Source organism: Nelusetta ayraudi, unplaced genomic scaffold (genome assembly GCF_046127955.1).
Source record: "Nelusetta ayraudi isolate G7.1 ecotype Tasmania unplaced genomic scaffold, CSIRO-AGI_Nayr_v1 ptg000033l, whole genome shotgun sequence".
In the NCBI taxonomy this organism is placed as follows: Eukaryota; Metazoa; Chordata; class Actinopteri; order Tetraodontiformes; family Monacanthidae; genus Nelusetta; species Nelusetta ayraudi.
This window is the reverse complement of record NW_027466083.1, coordinates 7,793,928-7,809,673: the sequence shown is the minus strand read 5'-3', so window position 1 is coordinate 7,809,673 and position 15,746 is coordinate 7,793,928. Positions and strand designations below refer to the sequence as shown.

The 15,746-nt window shown below is 47.1% G+C and overlaps 1 protein-coding gene across 1 annotated transcript in view; it reads left to right on the top strand.

Annotated features, from left to right (window-relative positions):
- fstl4 (follistatin-like 4) overlaps positions 1 to 15,746 on the top strand; it is a 128,065-nt gene that overhangs the window by 94,565 nt on the left and 17,754 nt on the right. The window contains exons 7-9 of the mRNA XM_076032115.1: positions 9,028 to 9,194; positions 12,518 to 12,638; positions 14,887 to 15,048. Of these exons, the coding sequence (XP_075888230.1) occupies positions 9,028 to 9,194; positions 12,518 to 12,638; positions 14,887 to 15,048 (450 nt within the window). The remainder of the gene's footprint in view (positions 1 to 9,027; positions 9,195 to 12,517; positions 12,639 to 14,886; positions 15,049 to 15,746) is intronic.

The window sequence follows — 15,746 nt, the reverse complement described above, 5'->3', positions numbered from 1 at the left end:
CCGTTCCAGCAGTAAGGCTGTGGTTTTTTAAAGTATCGGCTCGTTTCCTGCTCTTGTCACTGGGCCGAACTCGACAAAACAAGACAGAAAACACTCGGATGTCACAAAAGGGATGAAAGGGAAGCGGGTGGCGAGATGAAATGTTTTTGCTTCACAAACAAAATCCAAATCTCACACATTCAGGTAACCAGCAAAACACCCCCGGGCCAGCAGGGGAGCTGTTAATTTTTAGTTCCTCCATATTCAGGAGGATAAAACTGCGTCATGATGAGATTAAAGACTCGAGGGACGGCACTCAAACGTGCTGGCGTGACGACCTGTTTTTAGATCGACGACGGAGGGATTTGGAAGGAGGCTAAAGCAAATATGAAAGGAGGGGGACAGGCAGCAGGTTTTAGCTCAGTGACGCTTATTTACTTCCTCCACGGTTAGTCGAGGTCTGTCAGCGCAGAGACAGAGGTGGGATCAGGACTAATCTGTGTGAGGAGGGGAGTCGGCGACGCAGAGTTACGTTTTTACAAGATCCCGAGACAGCCGAGGTTGCGACGGGGCTGCGCGAGCACCACAGATTAGGAGAGAGAAGAGATGGAGAGCTGAAGGACTAGAAGGGAAAAGAGTGCGGGCAGAGTGACGCACCATGGGGTGCACCGCAACTCCGGGAACACACAGCACTACTTGGAGAGAGGTGAATGAAACCTGATTAAAGGCAAGAAATTTACCGCACCATAATCTGAGAACATGATCGTAATTTTAATATATATTATAATCACTCATTCATTTGCTGGCTGATGCTGCCTCTAAAATGACTACAACAGCCATGCTACTAATTATGATAACGTTATTCTCCCATTAACAAAGGCAGGGATGTTAATGATAAGGAGTGATGATTAACGAGAAATAATAACGAAAGCATGGGAAATGAATGGATGCAATATTATAAGTATATAAATAGTAGCTCTATATACTTTCTTAAGATTACTAGAAAATAAATAGAGCCTTTTAAAATTCAGGCACATGCAAAATTGAACGTCTCAGGATTAAGGTGAAGATTATCCAATCGATAAAACTGACTGGAAAAGGTCATAAAACATCTCTCATCTCTCTCCCTGAGAAAAGTTCAGGCGAGGATACCAGCCATGAGCAAATCAAAAATCCTTTAAAAAAAAAATTACGATTTTTTTTCAGAAAAGATCTAAAACTTCATCTGTAGAATGTTGTTGCTGAAACCAAGGAGATGGAACAGAACATAAGTTTTTGAAAACGATAAACTCCGAAAATATGTTTGAGAGACAGTTTTTGTCTGAAGTAAAATGTTTAAAATCTTATCAGACTTTATTATCACTCATAACTCTCTGAGCAGCTCATTTTGCAGCTCCATCAGGACGGCGTGTCGGCGAATCGAACGTTTTGATGGCGTCGTTGCCGAGGTGATTCCCGAGCCGACTCGGCGCCGCTCGCCGCCTGTCTCTCTTTATGGGGCAGTTAGTTGTTTAGCAGTGTCGCACTGTAACACAACTGCCAGGGTGCGCGACACCCACTCCCGTCTCAATCATTTACGCATGCAGAATATTAGCCTTCTAAACTTTTGTAATTGTTTTCAAAAACTCCTGTCATGCTCGAACAGTTTAGCAGTGGTGTGAGTAAAATGTCACCCGAGGGAAAACTGGGTGCTATTAATCAACTTCATCAACACATCGGCACTGAAAAGAAACTTTGCAAGTGGCAACAAACAATCGCTTGATTTTTTTTCCAAACCAGAAGAAAAGAGCCGGATTGCTGCTGACAGCTGAGAAGGTCCACAAACAGTTTATTAAAACTCTGACGCTGACGCTTCGTTGTGTTATTGTTGTTGGCCTTCCGCATGTTTGGAAGGAGGTGGAGAATAAACCTACGAGGCTGAACCTGCCCCTCGTGATGTCACAGTGGGATTGATTCCAGACCAAAAAAATGCACTAGCAGATCAAACAAAGATGCGCAGGATGGATTTTTATCTGGCGTGTCATGTTCAGAATTTTTTTTGTTTGTTTGTTTGTTTCATGGTGCTGGACTGGAGCTTTACACGGATCATCGTCTACCTGCGCTGCTATGTTTTAAAAGTGAGCAGTAATTGCGGCGGTGGTTGCGCTCAATAAGTGGTTATGATTTGTCACACTCTGAAACACCGCTCATTAGCTCTGACAGAGCACCGCTGTCTCTGATCGATGCACAATAAACCCAACGGGACTTCATCTCATTTACGATCCAATAAAGGTAAAAAAAAACAAAAAACAACCAAAGTGGCACCAGCAGATCTCATCTCGGTCTAATTTGTTTTTGCTTTTTGTTTTGTTTGTTCTTCTTTTTTGCTCTTCCTCACGTTTATGCTTGTCAAATGTCGACCTTCCTTTTCCTGTAAAGGGTAAAAAACAAAACAAAAAATGGAAAGTCAGCCCACTAAATAGCAACGGTTGAATTAATTCTCAATAATGCTCCTGCTATAGCTCTGAAAGATGACCTCTGACCTCGCAGCTGCTTCTCTAAAAGAGCCTCAATCAGTGCCTGCAAGAGTCAATATTTGCGCTGCAGCTAAAAACCGACTGTATGTGGCATTCTGGTCTGAGCTCGAACACACACACACACACACACACACACACACACACATTTTTACATTACATCTCATTGTGCATTCTGGCTGGACTGGGGCATCCACCTCAAGCCCCTGCAGCTCTGAGCTGTGCGACAGGTCACTAATCTCTCTCTTAGCCTCGGCCTCCCAAAGCTTCAAGGGCTCCTAAAAAGGGAGAAAAAAAAAAAAAAAGACCACTTAGCCAAAAGTGTCAGGATGTGCCTCTGCATTTTACAGGAAGATGCATGACTAGAAGTGGTCACCAGAGGGGGTTGGGGGTGAATGGGGGTGGGGGATCGGGGTCTTCCTTTGTCTCCATAAAGATGAGAGATGATCCAGATTGTCGGAGACCTTATTTCGCTATCAGATGGGAGCATCGCTTTAATGAATGAGGCCAAATGAAGTGTGGGAGATTAGCTCCAGACTGCCGGCCTGTTTCTGCTGAACCTCAAAGCTGGATTGATTTTTTTTTTTAGCCCCAAAAGAATAAAAAACAGCAAGAATGAGGACAAACCTCTTTATTTTCCCTTACAAACAAAAACGAAGGTGCCTTGCTTTTTTATTAGTATGTTTGCATTCACCAACATCAATGGGTCTGCAGCGCAGTCCTGGCATTCTTTCATGACGGAGTGTCACAGCTGAAAAATCGTTGGGGTCGAACTGAAAAGCTCATTGCGATGCTGTGTTGCTTCGTGACACATTAGTAATTTACCTGCCGGGAACTCTGAGTGGCTCTGAAGGTCAGAAGGTTAAGGATTCTCTTGGAGATGACTAACACAGAGGAGTCTGTCTCAGTGCCCTGCTATGGATATCAAGTTGTTTTCTATTCATTTCAGGGTCTCGACTGGAAGCAAACAATCAAGGCAGGCAGGCAGTTAATGCGTTTAGTTTCCTCTCACCCTTCATCGCTCCGTCATCGGCCAAATCGAACCGGTTCCTGCTGCCCTCCAGAGCGCCCAGGTGCTTGGCAGCAAGACCTCTGCTGCAATAAACAGGCTCTGGTCCCACAGAACTAGTCATTAAAAATTTTGCAGGGCCTGGGGGTTGGGATGGGGGTGGAGGAGAGGGGATTGATCACTTCTAATAACCATGGGGGACATGAGGCCAGATGTGGAATACTGAGTAATCAGTGCAGTCAGCGGCACAGCAGCACACTGGACTGTTGCAGACGCTTTAACTGACTTCCTGGAAGAAATCTGCTCTTTGGTGGAGAACACTTCACATCAGAAGTAGGAAGTGTTAGCTATGCTGCACCTGGCTGAAGTGATGACAACTATTTTCTGGCAATTTGCAAACACATGGCGTTCAACTTGAGTTGCCTTGTTTTGGCCGAACCAACCTACCTGTGTTTTATAAAGTCCGGCTCCATCAGCTGTAATGGAGGATTTTTTTTTTCTGCAAAATTAAACCAAATCTGCCTTGAATGCACTTCACTACACACTCCTCCCCCAGGCCTGCTCTGTGTCCTAACGATACCAGTCCAGTTAACACAGCCGACCAGGGGATGAGCTCCGCTGAGGGACAGACTGGCGAGCCGGGTGACAGGGAGGAAACAGAGCCCGGATCGAACCAGGAAGCATGGACGGCTGAGACACAAAGGCAATGTGACAGGCATTCAGACAGTTGCCCGGATAGTGTGTGTGTGTGTGTGTGTGTGTGTGTGTGTGTGTGTGTGTGTGTGAGAGAGAGAGAGAGCGAGAGAGCGAGACTGGGAGGAGAACAAAGATGTGCAGAGGGGTCGAGAAAATAACCGAGATGGCAAACAAGAGATCACGGCGGAAATGAGGCGGCTTTTTGAAATGAGGCGGTGGGGGGGGGAGGAGGAGGGGGGAAGGGAGGGTGGTGAGTGGTCAGGGTGGGTGTGGGGGGGAGGGCAGGAAGGGGCGGCAGCAGTGGATTCTTCTCTACCTGTGGAGGAGATTAGAGATCTACATCCAGCATGATTAATGAGCCGGCCGCTGATTGCTCGTCCCCGTCTGCCTCCCGTGAATAATCACCGCCGCCGCACCACACTTGGTGAGGTGTGCGTGCGTGTGTGATTACGTGGAGAAGACGGCGCGCCTGTGAGAGCGACTGGATAGAGAGTGTTTGCATAAACTCGACTGTCTGCAAGTGTGGCTGCAGCCCACGCACGGCCAGAGCGGTGCAGTCGCCTGGCTCACGTGCAACCGCAAGCTGAGTGCGGGAGTCCTGGCCCGAGTGAGTCCACCAGCGCCAGCGGAGGACACGCGGCTAGTGGTTAGCAGTTAGCAATTAGCACGCAGCGACACATTGCAAGGGGCCCACGGTAGCATGGCATTGGTCCAACCTCCCATTAGTCCGAGAAATTGCCCATTGGTCCGACCTCCCCTAATCCTAACCCTAACTCTAAACCTAAACCTAACCCTAACGGGAGGTCAGACTAATGAGCAGTTTCTGCGGCTCTCACACTACGGCTGAACGATCAATCATTTCAAAATTGAAATCGTGATTTGAAACAATACATGGATGCTCTTTCCAGTTCACGTCCATTCACTTTGGCTTTTCTTTTTTTTTAAAGTCATCATCATCATTATCGTCATCATCCAAAATGCTAAAGTAGGGCCAGCCAACAGAGAATCCTTTCCATAAATAATCTGCTAGATGTTAGTTTTGTGTAGACGCGGTGGAGTGGCAGCACTGATCTGCCTTCAGCTGTGGGAAAATAAGTTTTGGCGACGTGCAAAAGTGCCTAAAGTGAAAAACGCCCCCTGTGCTCGCAGCTAAAGGCGCCGCTGCTTTATTTCATGATGTAGCCAGAGGTGACATTCGCAGGAGAAGAGGTCGGGTTGAGGTCGGGATCTGTCGGTCGTGAAGTTTGAGAAATTGCACTGATTAAAGTTTATTGTCTGTCTTTCAAAAACAAATGAAAGACGGCCGCATGAGACGCCTGCTTTCCATCTTCCTTGCATGCGTCCAACTCCCTCACCCTCCTGTCATCAACATCACCCCCCCCTGAACCCCTCTCTCATCTTCTCCCTTTCTTCCTCCTTTCTCTCTGTCCGCCTCGGCCCCTGAGAAGGAGTCGGAGTGCTCTGTGTCTTGGCTCGGCGGCCTGATGTCTTACTCGAGCTCAGGCTGATCTCATGAAATTGGAAAGGGACAACTCTGTGAGCCGCAGCCTCCAGCTCTCCACATTAGCGATTCCCAGAGAGGTCCCCGACGTGCTCGGCATGAAATCCACCTCACCGCCTGCCTCGCCCGCCCTCCCTCCCGCCTCACACTTGCGCGTGTTTCCACACACTCGTGCGTTCTGCTCCGTGCACGTCTTTCTCTTTATGTTTCTACTTTGTTTTGTTATTTTTCTTTTGCTTTGCGCACTAGATCACATTTTCTGATCTGGTGGTTGGGTTTAATTATTGAGTGCTGTTGGTCTCCCTGCTTTTAATTCTCTTTCCTCCCTCTTTCCTCCGCCTTCACTGACACGGCACTCGGCCCCGCCGGCCCGGTCAGCACCTCCGTACCTCAGACTGAACGGCCGATTGATCGGTAGAGATCATTAATTTCTCTGAAAGCCAATTACTTGCTTATACATTTGAGCTACTTTGGGTGAGGGTTAAAAAAGTGTGAAATAACTGTGGAAATCATTAGTGAGCAGATGGGGAGAGGCTCCGCCTGTGGAGGTGCGGTGTGTCAAGGGCATGTGAGGAAGGGGCCGTGCACGCAGCTGAGAATTTAAAATTCTTTTAACGTTGTGTTTTTTTGATGCAGGTTCTGTCAAGTTAACGGAGCGTGGCTGGTGAAAACACACGGCAGCTTGTCGAGAGGACCGACGTTAATTAACGTGATGAAGCCTCAGTGTGCATAAAAGCCCATTTGCAGGGATCTGGTGCAATAAAATACATAAATACACCAAAATAAAATAAATAATTTGCAATTATTTGCTCGGAGCAGGTCCGCGGCCTCACGTGTGCGAGGGTGTGTCTACAGTAGACCAGGACTCGGATGTTCACACGGTTCTGTGGTTTATTTTACCCTGACATTGCTTCTGGTGTGACATCAAGTGGGACACCAGGAAACAGGGATTAACATCACAAGGTCTTTTCCAAGAGAGGTTTCGCTGATGGGATGGAACGTGTTTGCCAAAGTGCCACTGTAAAAAAAAGAAGAAGAAGGAAAATCAAGGATTTCAGTCCAGCGTCGAACTGTGTATTTGCCGAGTTTCTTCAAGTTTGTTGATCGAAACCTTGAACCTTCCAAGATTTGGCTCCCTTTTCAGCCACATCGCCGCTTTCTGCTTTCTTTTCCGATAATTCCACCACTTCCTAAACATTTGCATCTAGAGTGTCTGGAATTATAGCATCCCGCTCCTCCTTTCATCCGCCGTAAGCTTTCAATTCCCCCGACTGAGTTTTAGATTCGTCTGTACAGGAACAGCCTCTGTCGGGGTGGGGGGGAGGGGAGGGGAGAAAAGCAAAACTTTAAAGCCCCGCTCCTCCGTTACCGCCTTCCCAAGGAATCCGCGCCGAGCTCCGACCTGATGTCGACTTTAAAGAGCCGAGCTCTGCAGGAGCAGCGAGTCTCTGTTTCTGCAGTCGGCGGTTGCTTGAATTTAATGTGCGCGGTGGCCTGATTGAAATTCACAGCGCCACCCTGAAGCCACCCCCTCCAAGTCATGTCAGATCAATGCACTTCATCCTTCATCTGTCCACATGGCACTCAAAGCCTGCTCTGCCACCCAAATTACTGCTGCTGCTGAATTATAACTTTGTTAGATCTGGCAGCGTACAGTACCGGAGGCAGTCTGAAATATCACTGAAGGACCGAGCTGTCAGCCCGCCTGCATCCATCACCTGCACCGCCACGCCGAACAGACAGCTAATATCCCGGGGCCTTTTCAGCCAGCCACTTCTGTCAAAGGACCTGGAGCCGGACAGGAAGTTCCCTCCGAAACAATTCCAAGTCTGTCCGCCGTCCACTTCTGGCCGTCTGTCCCGTGTGGCTGCCGAGCTGGAAGTTTATCTGTTAGCAGAAGCCTGTCGGTCGCTACGCTTCAGTGGCCAAGCGCCACATCTGATCCCCATCTGTTTGGTCCTGGAGCTTTAAGCGCTTTCATCACAGTGCACTCCAGTGAAGTGAGGGGCAGAAAAGTCCACACAGGTCTTGGGTCGGGAGCGTTTGTTTTTCCCGGGAGCCGCATTGTGCGGAACGTTGTGGAAAAGGACCGACGACGACAGGACGTGGAGAACATTTTGTCGAGTGCCGCTTGTTTTGTGTTGCGCTTGGACGGCTCCGTTTCAGAATCCCACCGGGTCGCTCCAGCGTCTTTATAAAGCCGCTGAGTTGATAGTGTTGCCCGGTCAATAGTGACCCCAGCGGGTCACACAGCGCCACCGCCGGAGCGTCTGATCTTTCTATATCAGGCTGTACATGACGCCCTGCCAGTGCTCCTGATAACACACTGATATGAACTGTATAGAGTTTAAAAAAAAAAAAAAATTTAAATCCTGCACTCTGGTAGAACAGCTTGACACCATCAGTGTGATCCAACCAGATTCCAGAGAGTCTGAAGAGGTTTTCTCAGAAGTCGGAGGATGATTCCACTGCCCTTTGTGATGTCACGGAGGATTTTTTTTTTTTTTAGAACAATTTCAGCACAAAATGTAGGAGGAGCAAAAAATGTAAAACATAGACTTGTGTAATTTTTTTTGGTGAATCCACTGATGCGTGCAGACACATGCTGCACACATACATCAGTGCAGCATGTGCACTGATTTATGTTCATTTATTTAAGACGGGAGCTTTAAATACAGACTAAATAGTTTTTCGAGTGAGACTGTAGTTGAAATACTGTGGTTGAGGAAAGATCAAGTTGTGGTTGTTATAACTCCAGCGGTGACGAGCTTCACTTCCACCTGCGTCACAAAGTTTTGCTGCAGCGACGAGACTTTTCAAGCGCTCCTGCGATGCGGCCCGACCGCCGGCGGCCCGACGCTGGCGGACGCAATTTATGGCGCCGGCGGGAGGCACTAAAGAATAATTCTCAATTTGCCATAAAGGTGAATTGAATTGGGCGGCCGTTTCAGCGACCATAAATTTCCTGTAATGAGAAGAATGATATTTGGCCGGCTGTGTCCTCCGACAGGTTGTCTCTCTCTCTCCCTCCCTACCTGCCTGTTTTTTCCCTTTTTTTTCTCACTTCACGATGGATCTCCTTCACTCACAGACAGCTGTTTATCCTCGCCGGTCCAGCAGTAATGACATGGATGCTGAGAAATGTATTAGGCTTGGCCACGGTTCCACCACATCAGCACACTCCCTCTGATTTCTCATTTTTCCTGCCAGATTTTTTCCCCTTCTCTCTTGTTGCCCTCATCTCTTACTTGTCTAATTTTCATCCCCCCCACTGAGTTCTCTCTCTCTCTCTTTAACAATCTTTCCCCTACTCGTCCTCCTTCCAACAGAGGTCGTGCAGCTCAGCCTGGCTGAGGAGCAGCGGGTCAGCGTCTCCACGGTGACGGTGGGCCTCAGCGCCGTCCTCACCTGCGCCATCCAGGGGACTCTGCGTCCGCCAATCATCTGGAAGAGGAACGGCATCATCCTCAACTTCCTGGACCTGGAGGACATCAACGTGAGTTCATGTTGTTGTCATTGTTCTCTCAGACAGTCGAGTTTGTTTTTATTTCCTTTATTCTTCTCTTTATTTTCAAGGTTTATTTTATTTAGATTAACAGGCTGGCAAAGTGTTTTCATTGGGCTTCATTTACACTCAAGTTCTTGATGCTCAATTCAGTTTTCCTTAAATGTATTTACTGCGTACTTCCAGTTACTTTTAAAATGCTGACCCCGTCCTGGATGATCTGCTCTCACATCTGCACAAACTTTTCACTCATAGAGATCATTTTAGCCGCAGCAGCAGCACTAGCAGTGGTGGATGAGCGGCATCCAGCTGCAGGCCCCCGGGCAGCGCCTCTGGCCTGCAGGTGTCGACACAGGAAGCACTTCATAATTAAAGTAGTCTGCTTTTTAAAGGATTTATTTTTTACTTATTTATTTTTTAGGGATGCACAGAGTATTAATCGCACTGAACTTCTCTTCTGCAAATTGTACCAATTGGACTTTTTTTGAGCGCGGCACCGACTGAGCATAAGTGTGAGCTTGATCAAACCAGCTTATTGGAGTGTTTAGGAGCAGTTGAATAGTTGTGTTGTGTGGAAACAACCACCAAACACTGTGTTGGGTTTTAGAAGATGATCCAGAGGAGTCGGAAGTTTTGATTGAAGCTGCAGACTCTGCAGAGGCAGCTTTCCGGATCATATCCTCTTGTTTCCATGCGGAAGGAGACCTGACCTCAGTGAGATATTATCCAAATGATCGCTCTTGTGTTTTTTTTCCTGCTTCAGCACTTCTCGCATTCCAATTTTCAATCCGCACTACTTGAAAAACAGGTAATTTGCAAATAATCGAGCCCGATTGAAATCCGTCAGCCAAGCAAAAGGCTGATAAATGAGTCAGTCCAACAGTGAAGCTTGTTTATTGTTTTACAAATTACGCACAAACCGTAGTTAAGCTTGAGCGAATGAGTAACAAAAAAAAGTAAAAAAGAAAAAAAAACAACAACAAAGTAAACAGCACCCTTTAAGTAATAAAGTAATTTTAGTTTTTCTACTTCTTTTCTTTATTTTCACATTGTGCTTTTCCAGGACATATGCTCTTTACCTGCTTTGAGGTGTCCGGGTAGCTTCTCACTAATACTTTTCATAAATGCACAATTGTGCAGGAAGGCTTTCACTTTTATTTGTTTATTTATTTATTTGTTTATTTTTATTTAATTTCTTTCATTTTATTTATCTATTTTTTTTTAAGCAAGACACTGCTGTCTGTACTCTCACTGTGTCACACCTGCTTGGCGCCGCCACTTCGCATTTTACTAATTGCATGATAATGAGCGGCCTTGTTGGTCGACCGATAAACAATGTCAAGTGTTAAGGTTGTAGGCTGAAGCGTGTTTAATGAATTTCCTCAGAGGGCATCGATCTGAGCAGGGAGCAGGCGGCAGGATCAGACGCCGCTGCCGCTGCCGCTGCCGCTGCCGCTGCCGCTGCCTGACTTCAACTGACTTCACTGTCCAATCACGGAGGGCAGCTTTGTGAAAGCATCAAAGACCATCACGTCATGAACATAACACGATTGGATACAAAAATAATAATAATAATAATAATAATAAGAAGAAGAAGAAGAAGAAGAAGAAGAAGAAGAAGAAGAAGAAGAAGAAGAAGAAAACTCTGAGCTGCACTTAAAATTTTGTCTGTTATTACAACTGGGCCCGTGCAAATGAATACATCTTGCGTTTAATGGAAACTTATGAACTCCATCACGGCTGCTCTCAGTTATTTCCTTACAGACCAGACACTCTCTTATGTCTTCTCTGTTTTGGGCTCCATCAAAAGTGCACGTCACAGCACATCTCACCGGCACGCCCCTCCCCCGATTTTAATTGCAGCCGGAGTGGCAGATGAGCAATCTGTTACAGTTGCTTTAAATGCTTCAGCGGCTGCCATCCATCAGCCGCCCAGTCGAACCTCCGAACGGGGCTGAGTCACTCACCGTAGAATGAATAATGCATTTTTATTTGATTGAAAACAATTACTTTACAGCAGGTGCCACGTGTGCACAACAGGACAGCAGCGTTGCAGTATTTTGCTGCTCATATTGTTTTTTTCATTTGATTGCCAGTCTTTAAGCATTGAACGATGCAATGCTGGGAACGCCGGCGCATTAAAGAACCCCGGATGTGGGAAATAATGGCGCTGCACAGGAAGTTGGGCCAATCCTAGACTTCAGGTGTTGATATTCAGATGAGGAGCATGTCGCGATGGTTTGTGCGTCGCGTGCATCGAGACCCCAAGAACACTTCTAGAATTCTGCTCATCTGCTCCTGAAGAAACTCGTCGAGTTGAGAGAGAGAGAGAGAGAGGGAGAGAGAGACAGAGACAGAGACAGAGACAGAGACAGAGACAGACACAGAGAGAGAGAGAGAGAGAGAGAGAGAGAGGGAGACAGAGACAGAGACAGAGACACAGAGAGAGAGAGAGGATGGATGTCAGGATGGAATCCAGGACACCTTGATGAAAATGAAGGAGACCACTTTAATTTATTCCCCTGTTTGTGACGGGTTAGGGTCAGGTCAGATGTGGCTCAAATAAATTTGGAATGACCCGGTAAACGGTCCATTTGTTCCTGATTGCCCTTGCTGGTGCCGTTAGCATCTCTCACCCTAATTGTAAAATCCCAACTTTGAAGATCGGTCCTGTCGTCTGTCTGCAGCCACACTCTGTCATCGGACATCAGTCCTCTGGACAGGAGGGGGAGAATTGGGGGGGAGGTAGAAGCGGCCTGCGGACATCTGCTCCATACACTTGGTCGGGACGACAGAAGTGTCTTAATGCCCCTAATCCGCGCTAAGCTGCGGCAGGGAACCCCCTCGTGGCTGCGCCAACAACAAGCGGCGCCATTCATCAAGCTAATGGGCTTTATATTTTTAACCCTTGCCATTTATCAGCGGCGGCGGCGGCGTGACGGCGGGAGAAAGAGGGATCAAATTCCCCGGCGACTCCAGCAGCTCGGCGAGGAGGGGGTTGGTGGGGGAGGAGGGTGGGAGGGGAACTTGATTCATGGTCCCTCCCCCTCTTCCCATCACTCTCTTGGTTGTCCCGTCGTTTCCCATCACTCCCCGCTGCGCCGCCGCGCCTCCTCTTGCCGCACTCCGCAAAAAAAAAACCCTCACGTTTTCCATCAGGCCACCTCCGTTTCAGGCTCGCTCCCTGCCGCTCCCTGCGCCTCCCTGCAGCTCCCTCCCTTTATTATTCACACACTTGTTCTTCATCCTCCTCCTGTTTCCTCCACCCAAACGTCCTCTCTCATCTCCTCCTTCTCCTCCTCCTTGTACTGCAGGACTTTGGCGATGATGGCTCCCTGTACATCACCAAGGTGACCACCATCCACATGGGGAACTACAGCTGCCACGCCTACGGATACGAGGACCTCTACCAGACGCATGTGCTGCAAGTGAATGGTCAGTAGAACCCCCACCCCACCACTCCGCCATCCCCCCACCCGGGCCACCCCCCATGTAGTGACAGAACAGAACAGAACAGAACAGAACAGAAAATGACATTTGCAGTTGTGGCTTCTTGTAGGAATACGAGCATTCCAGTATTTCGGATGGGCCGCTGGGAATTCTGCGTGAATTCTTCAAAACTACTATTTTTCAGAAATGTTTTTCTGAAAGCAGCAAAGTTCTGAGTCCTAATCGAAAATGCTGTCGCAAGTGGTAACATAAGATAAGAGGCGCTAGTTTATTGATGCTGTCGAGTGTTGGCTTGGAATCATTCTGTTGTGCTGCTTCGGCCTCACATTTTACTGCACTATTTATTAACTGAAACCAAAACATCACGACTGTGGGTTGTTGATCAGCCCATCAATAAATTGATAAAGTTTGGGGTTTTTGTTTTTATTAAAATACATCACATCACAAAAAAGTCTGAGATTTATTGTGTGTGTGTGTGTGTGTGTGTGTGTGTGTGTGTGTGTGTGTGTGTGTGTGTGTGTGTGTGAGAGAGAGAGAGAGTGTGTGTTCCTACAACTGCAACAAGCTCAGAAGTTATCAGACACACTTTCACTGACTCTGGCAGGACAAACTTATCAAAGCACCGCCTTGCTCCCCTTCATTACGAGCGTGCAGCTCCTCCTCTGCCTTTGGACTGGAGAGTTACTAGCAGGCGTCCCTCCAAAGAAAACCCCCGGGAGAAAGACTTTTGGAAATCCCTTCCATCTGTAACATAATCAAGCAGACATTAAAAGGGAAAACAGTTTGTATTGCTTCGCTTTGGTCTGGTGCTGGTAGGAGGATGGAAAGCTCTTCAGTTAAGTGAATGGACTAATAGTTTTCCTTGTTAAAAACACATATTCTCGACTCTTCAGTTTCATGGAGGGATGGAGGCCCTGAATTACGAAAAGTTTGCGTCTCCGATTCTAGACATGTCAAATCAAAAGGGGGCAAGTTTGACAAAGTGAAAGCCAAGTGGCTCACTAAGCTGAGAGGACGGTTTGCAGCTCGGTGGGTTGGAGCGACGCTCCCAGGGCTCGCTTTGTTAGCTGTGCTAACAGGGACGTTAGCGCAGCAGCCGCCCAGCGCCTTCTTTATTAGATTGCGCCAGTGTGGCTCGAACAGTGTTATTAAAAGATTGGAGAGAGGGAAAAGTTGCTGCATCAGGCACCGGCTTTGAATAGGAAAATAACCTCAGAAATGGAGACAACAATCACCTGAGACAGGCTGATGATGGAGGAGGAGGTGAAAATGGAATCACTTCTGTCAGCGGAGGCTGCTGCAGAGTGAAGCAGTGTTGATGCCTTCATGTGCCGCATTGGGGCAAAGAAAAACAAAGAGAAGTCAAAAGGGTTAATCCATTAGTTCAGACAAGTGCATTTTAGCTGCATGTAACTTTCAACTTGTTATTTAAAAAAAAAAAAAACAGAAAAACTCAGAGCAATGTCTGAGGCGAGATCTCATGTATGTGGCCCCTTAAGTTCCAGCAGAATCTCGTTCAGCACGTAAATCACAACATGCTTGATAACTCCATTGTACATAATAATAATGAAGTATAATTTTGGATTCAAAGGTGGGTTGACATATTTGCATGTAAGTAGGTAATTTAGTTTCTGGTCTTTGACCCACTTAAAAAAAATAACAGAAATCGGGGGCAATATGAAATAACAAGTAGCACAACTACAACAACAAAAAGTTTAGCTTTGCCCAACTTTAGTAATTGACTAAACGTAGTCACACTTGACTTCTTAATTTCATTCAGCAATATGAAAGTTAACGTAAGAGCAACCAAAGGCCCACGAGGAAATAGGCTTTGAATTAAAAGGAAACTTTAGACCAACACAAAAAAACACAATAGATTATAATAGAAACAGAGGAACAGAGGCCCGCATTCCTCGACACCCCAGCTATTTATTTAAACTAGGACCTCGTATGTTACTTCCTGTCTCCATTTTTTTTACCTCCTACTTTCAGAGGTGGTCAGTCAGAGGTAGAGCAGAGGACGTCAGTGGTACCACTTTGAGGTGCTACCGTGTGTGCTCAGTTGTCCTGCCTCCCTCAGCCACCGGGAGTTCCAATCTACCATCAAACAACGTGTAATGATGTTTTCTCTCTCTCACCCTCTCCCTCTTTCTCTTTGCTTGGTGTGTGTGTGTGTGTGTGTGTGTGTGTGTGTGTGTGTGTGTGTGTGTGTGTGTGTGTGTGTGCCGTCCAGTCCCTCCAGTCATCCTGGTGTATCCAGAAACGCAGGCCCAGGAGCCCGGCGTCTCTGCCAGCCTGCACTGCCACGCTGATGGCATCCCCAACCCCAAACTCCTGTGGCTGAAGAACGGCATGGACCTGCAGCCAAAGTCCTCCAAGCAGATCTCACTCATAGGTCAGTGTCTTTTTTTTTAATAAAAAACGTCACATTTTTGTGTTTTACTGTCCTTTGACCATAAGGGCAACAGCATTGTGTCAAACCGAGCGAAGTTGTGTGGAAAGTGTGAGGGTTTCCACCGCCCGCACAAAACAAACAAATGACTTTTTTTTATCGAGGACTATTGTCAGCAGTAATAATTTGCTACGATTTCCAATACTTTTCACTTCACACCTTGGTGACGGAAAGCAAAATTGCCGCCTCCCGCCTCAGCCCTCCTCATTTTCAGAGCTCAGATGCAATAAACGGCCCATTTTTCCGAGAATAAAGAGGAGACGATTGGATTTAAGGGTGCGAGTTGTTGTCGGGAGGCGGGGTCGGGGGGGGTGAGGGGCGTCGACACCTCCTGCCAGCAGCTTTTTAAGAGACTCTCTAAATGGCGAGTAGACGGCGACTTGAATGGCGAATGACTTCTCCTCTTTTATGGTCTGGTTCTCATTAAGGAAAAGTTTATTGGCTGTGTGTGGGTCATTACCTGTGGTAATGGTCTGTTATCGGCTCTCAGACACTCTAAAGTTCCGTGAGGTTCACTGACACATGAACACTGCAGAGGTTTCCAATTGATGGTCGGGGGGCTGAAACAGGAGTCTTAGAAAGAGATTGCGCCAAGATAAATTTATTTTCATGGTGAAAATTATTGAGAACAGCCAGGAGAA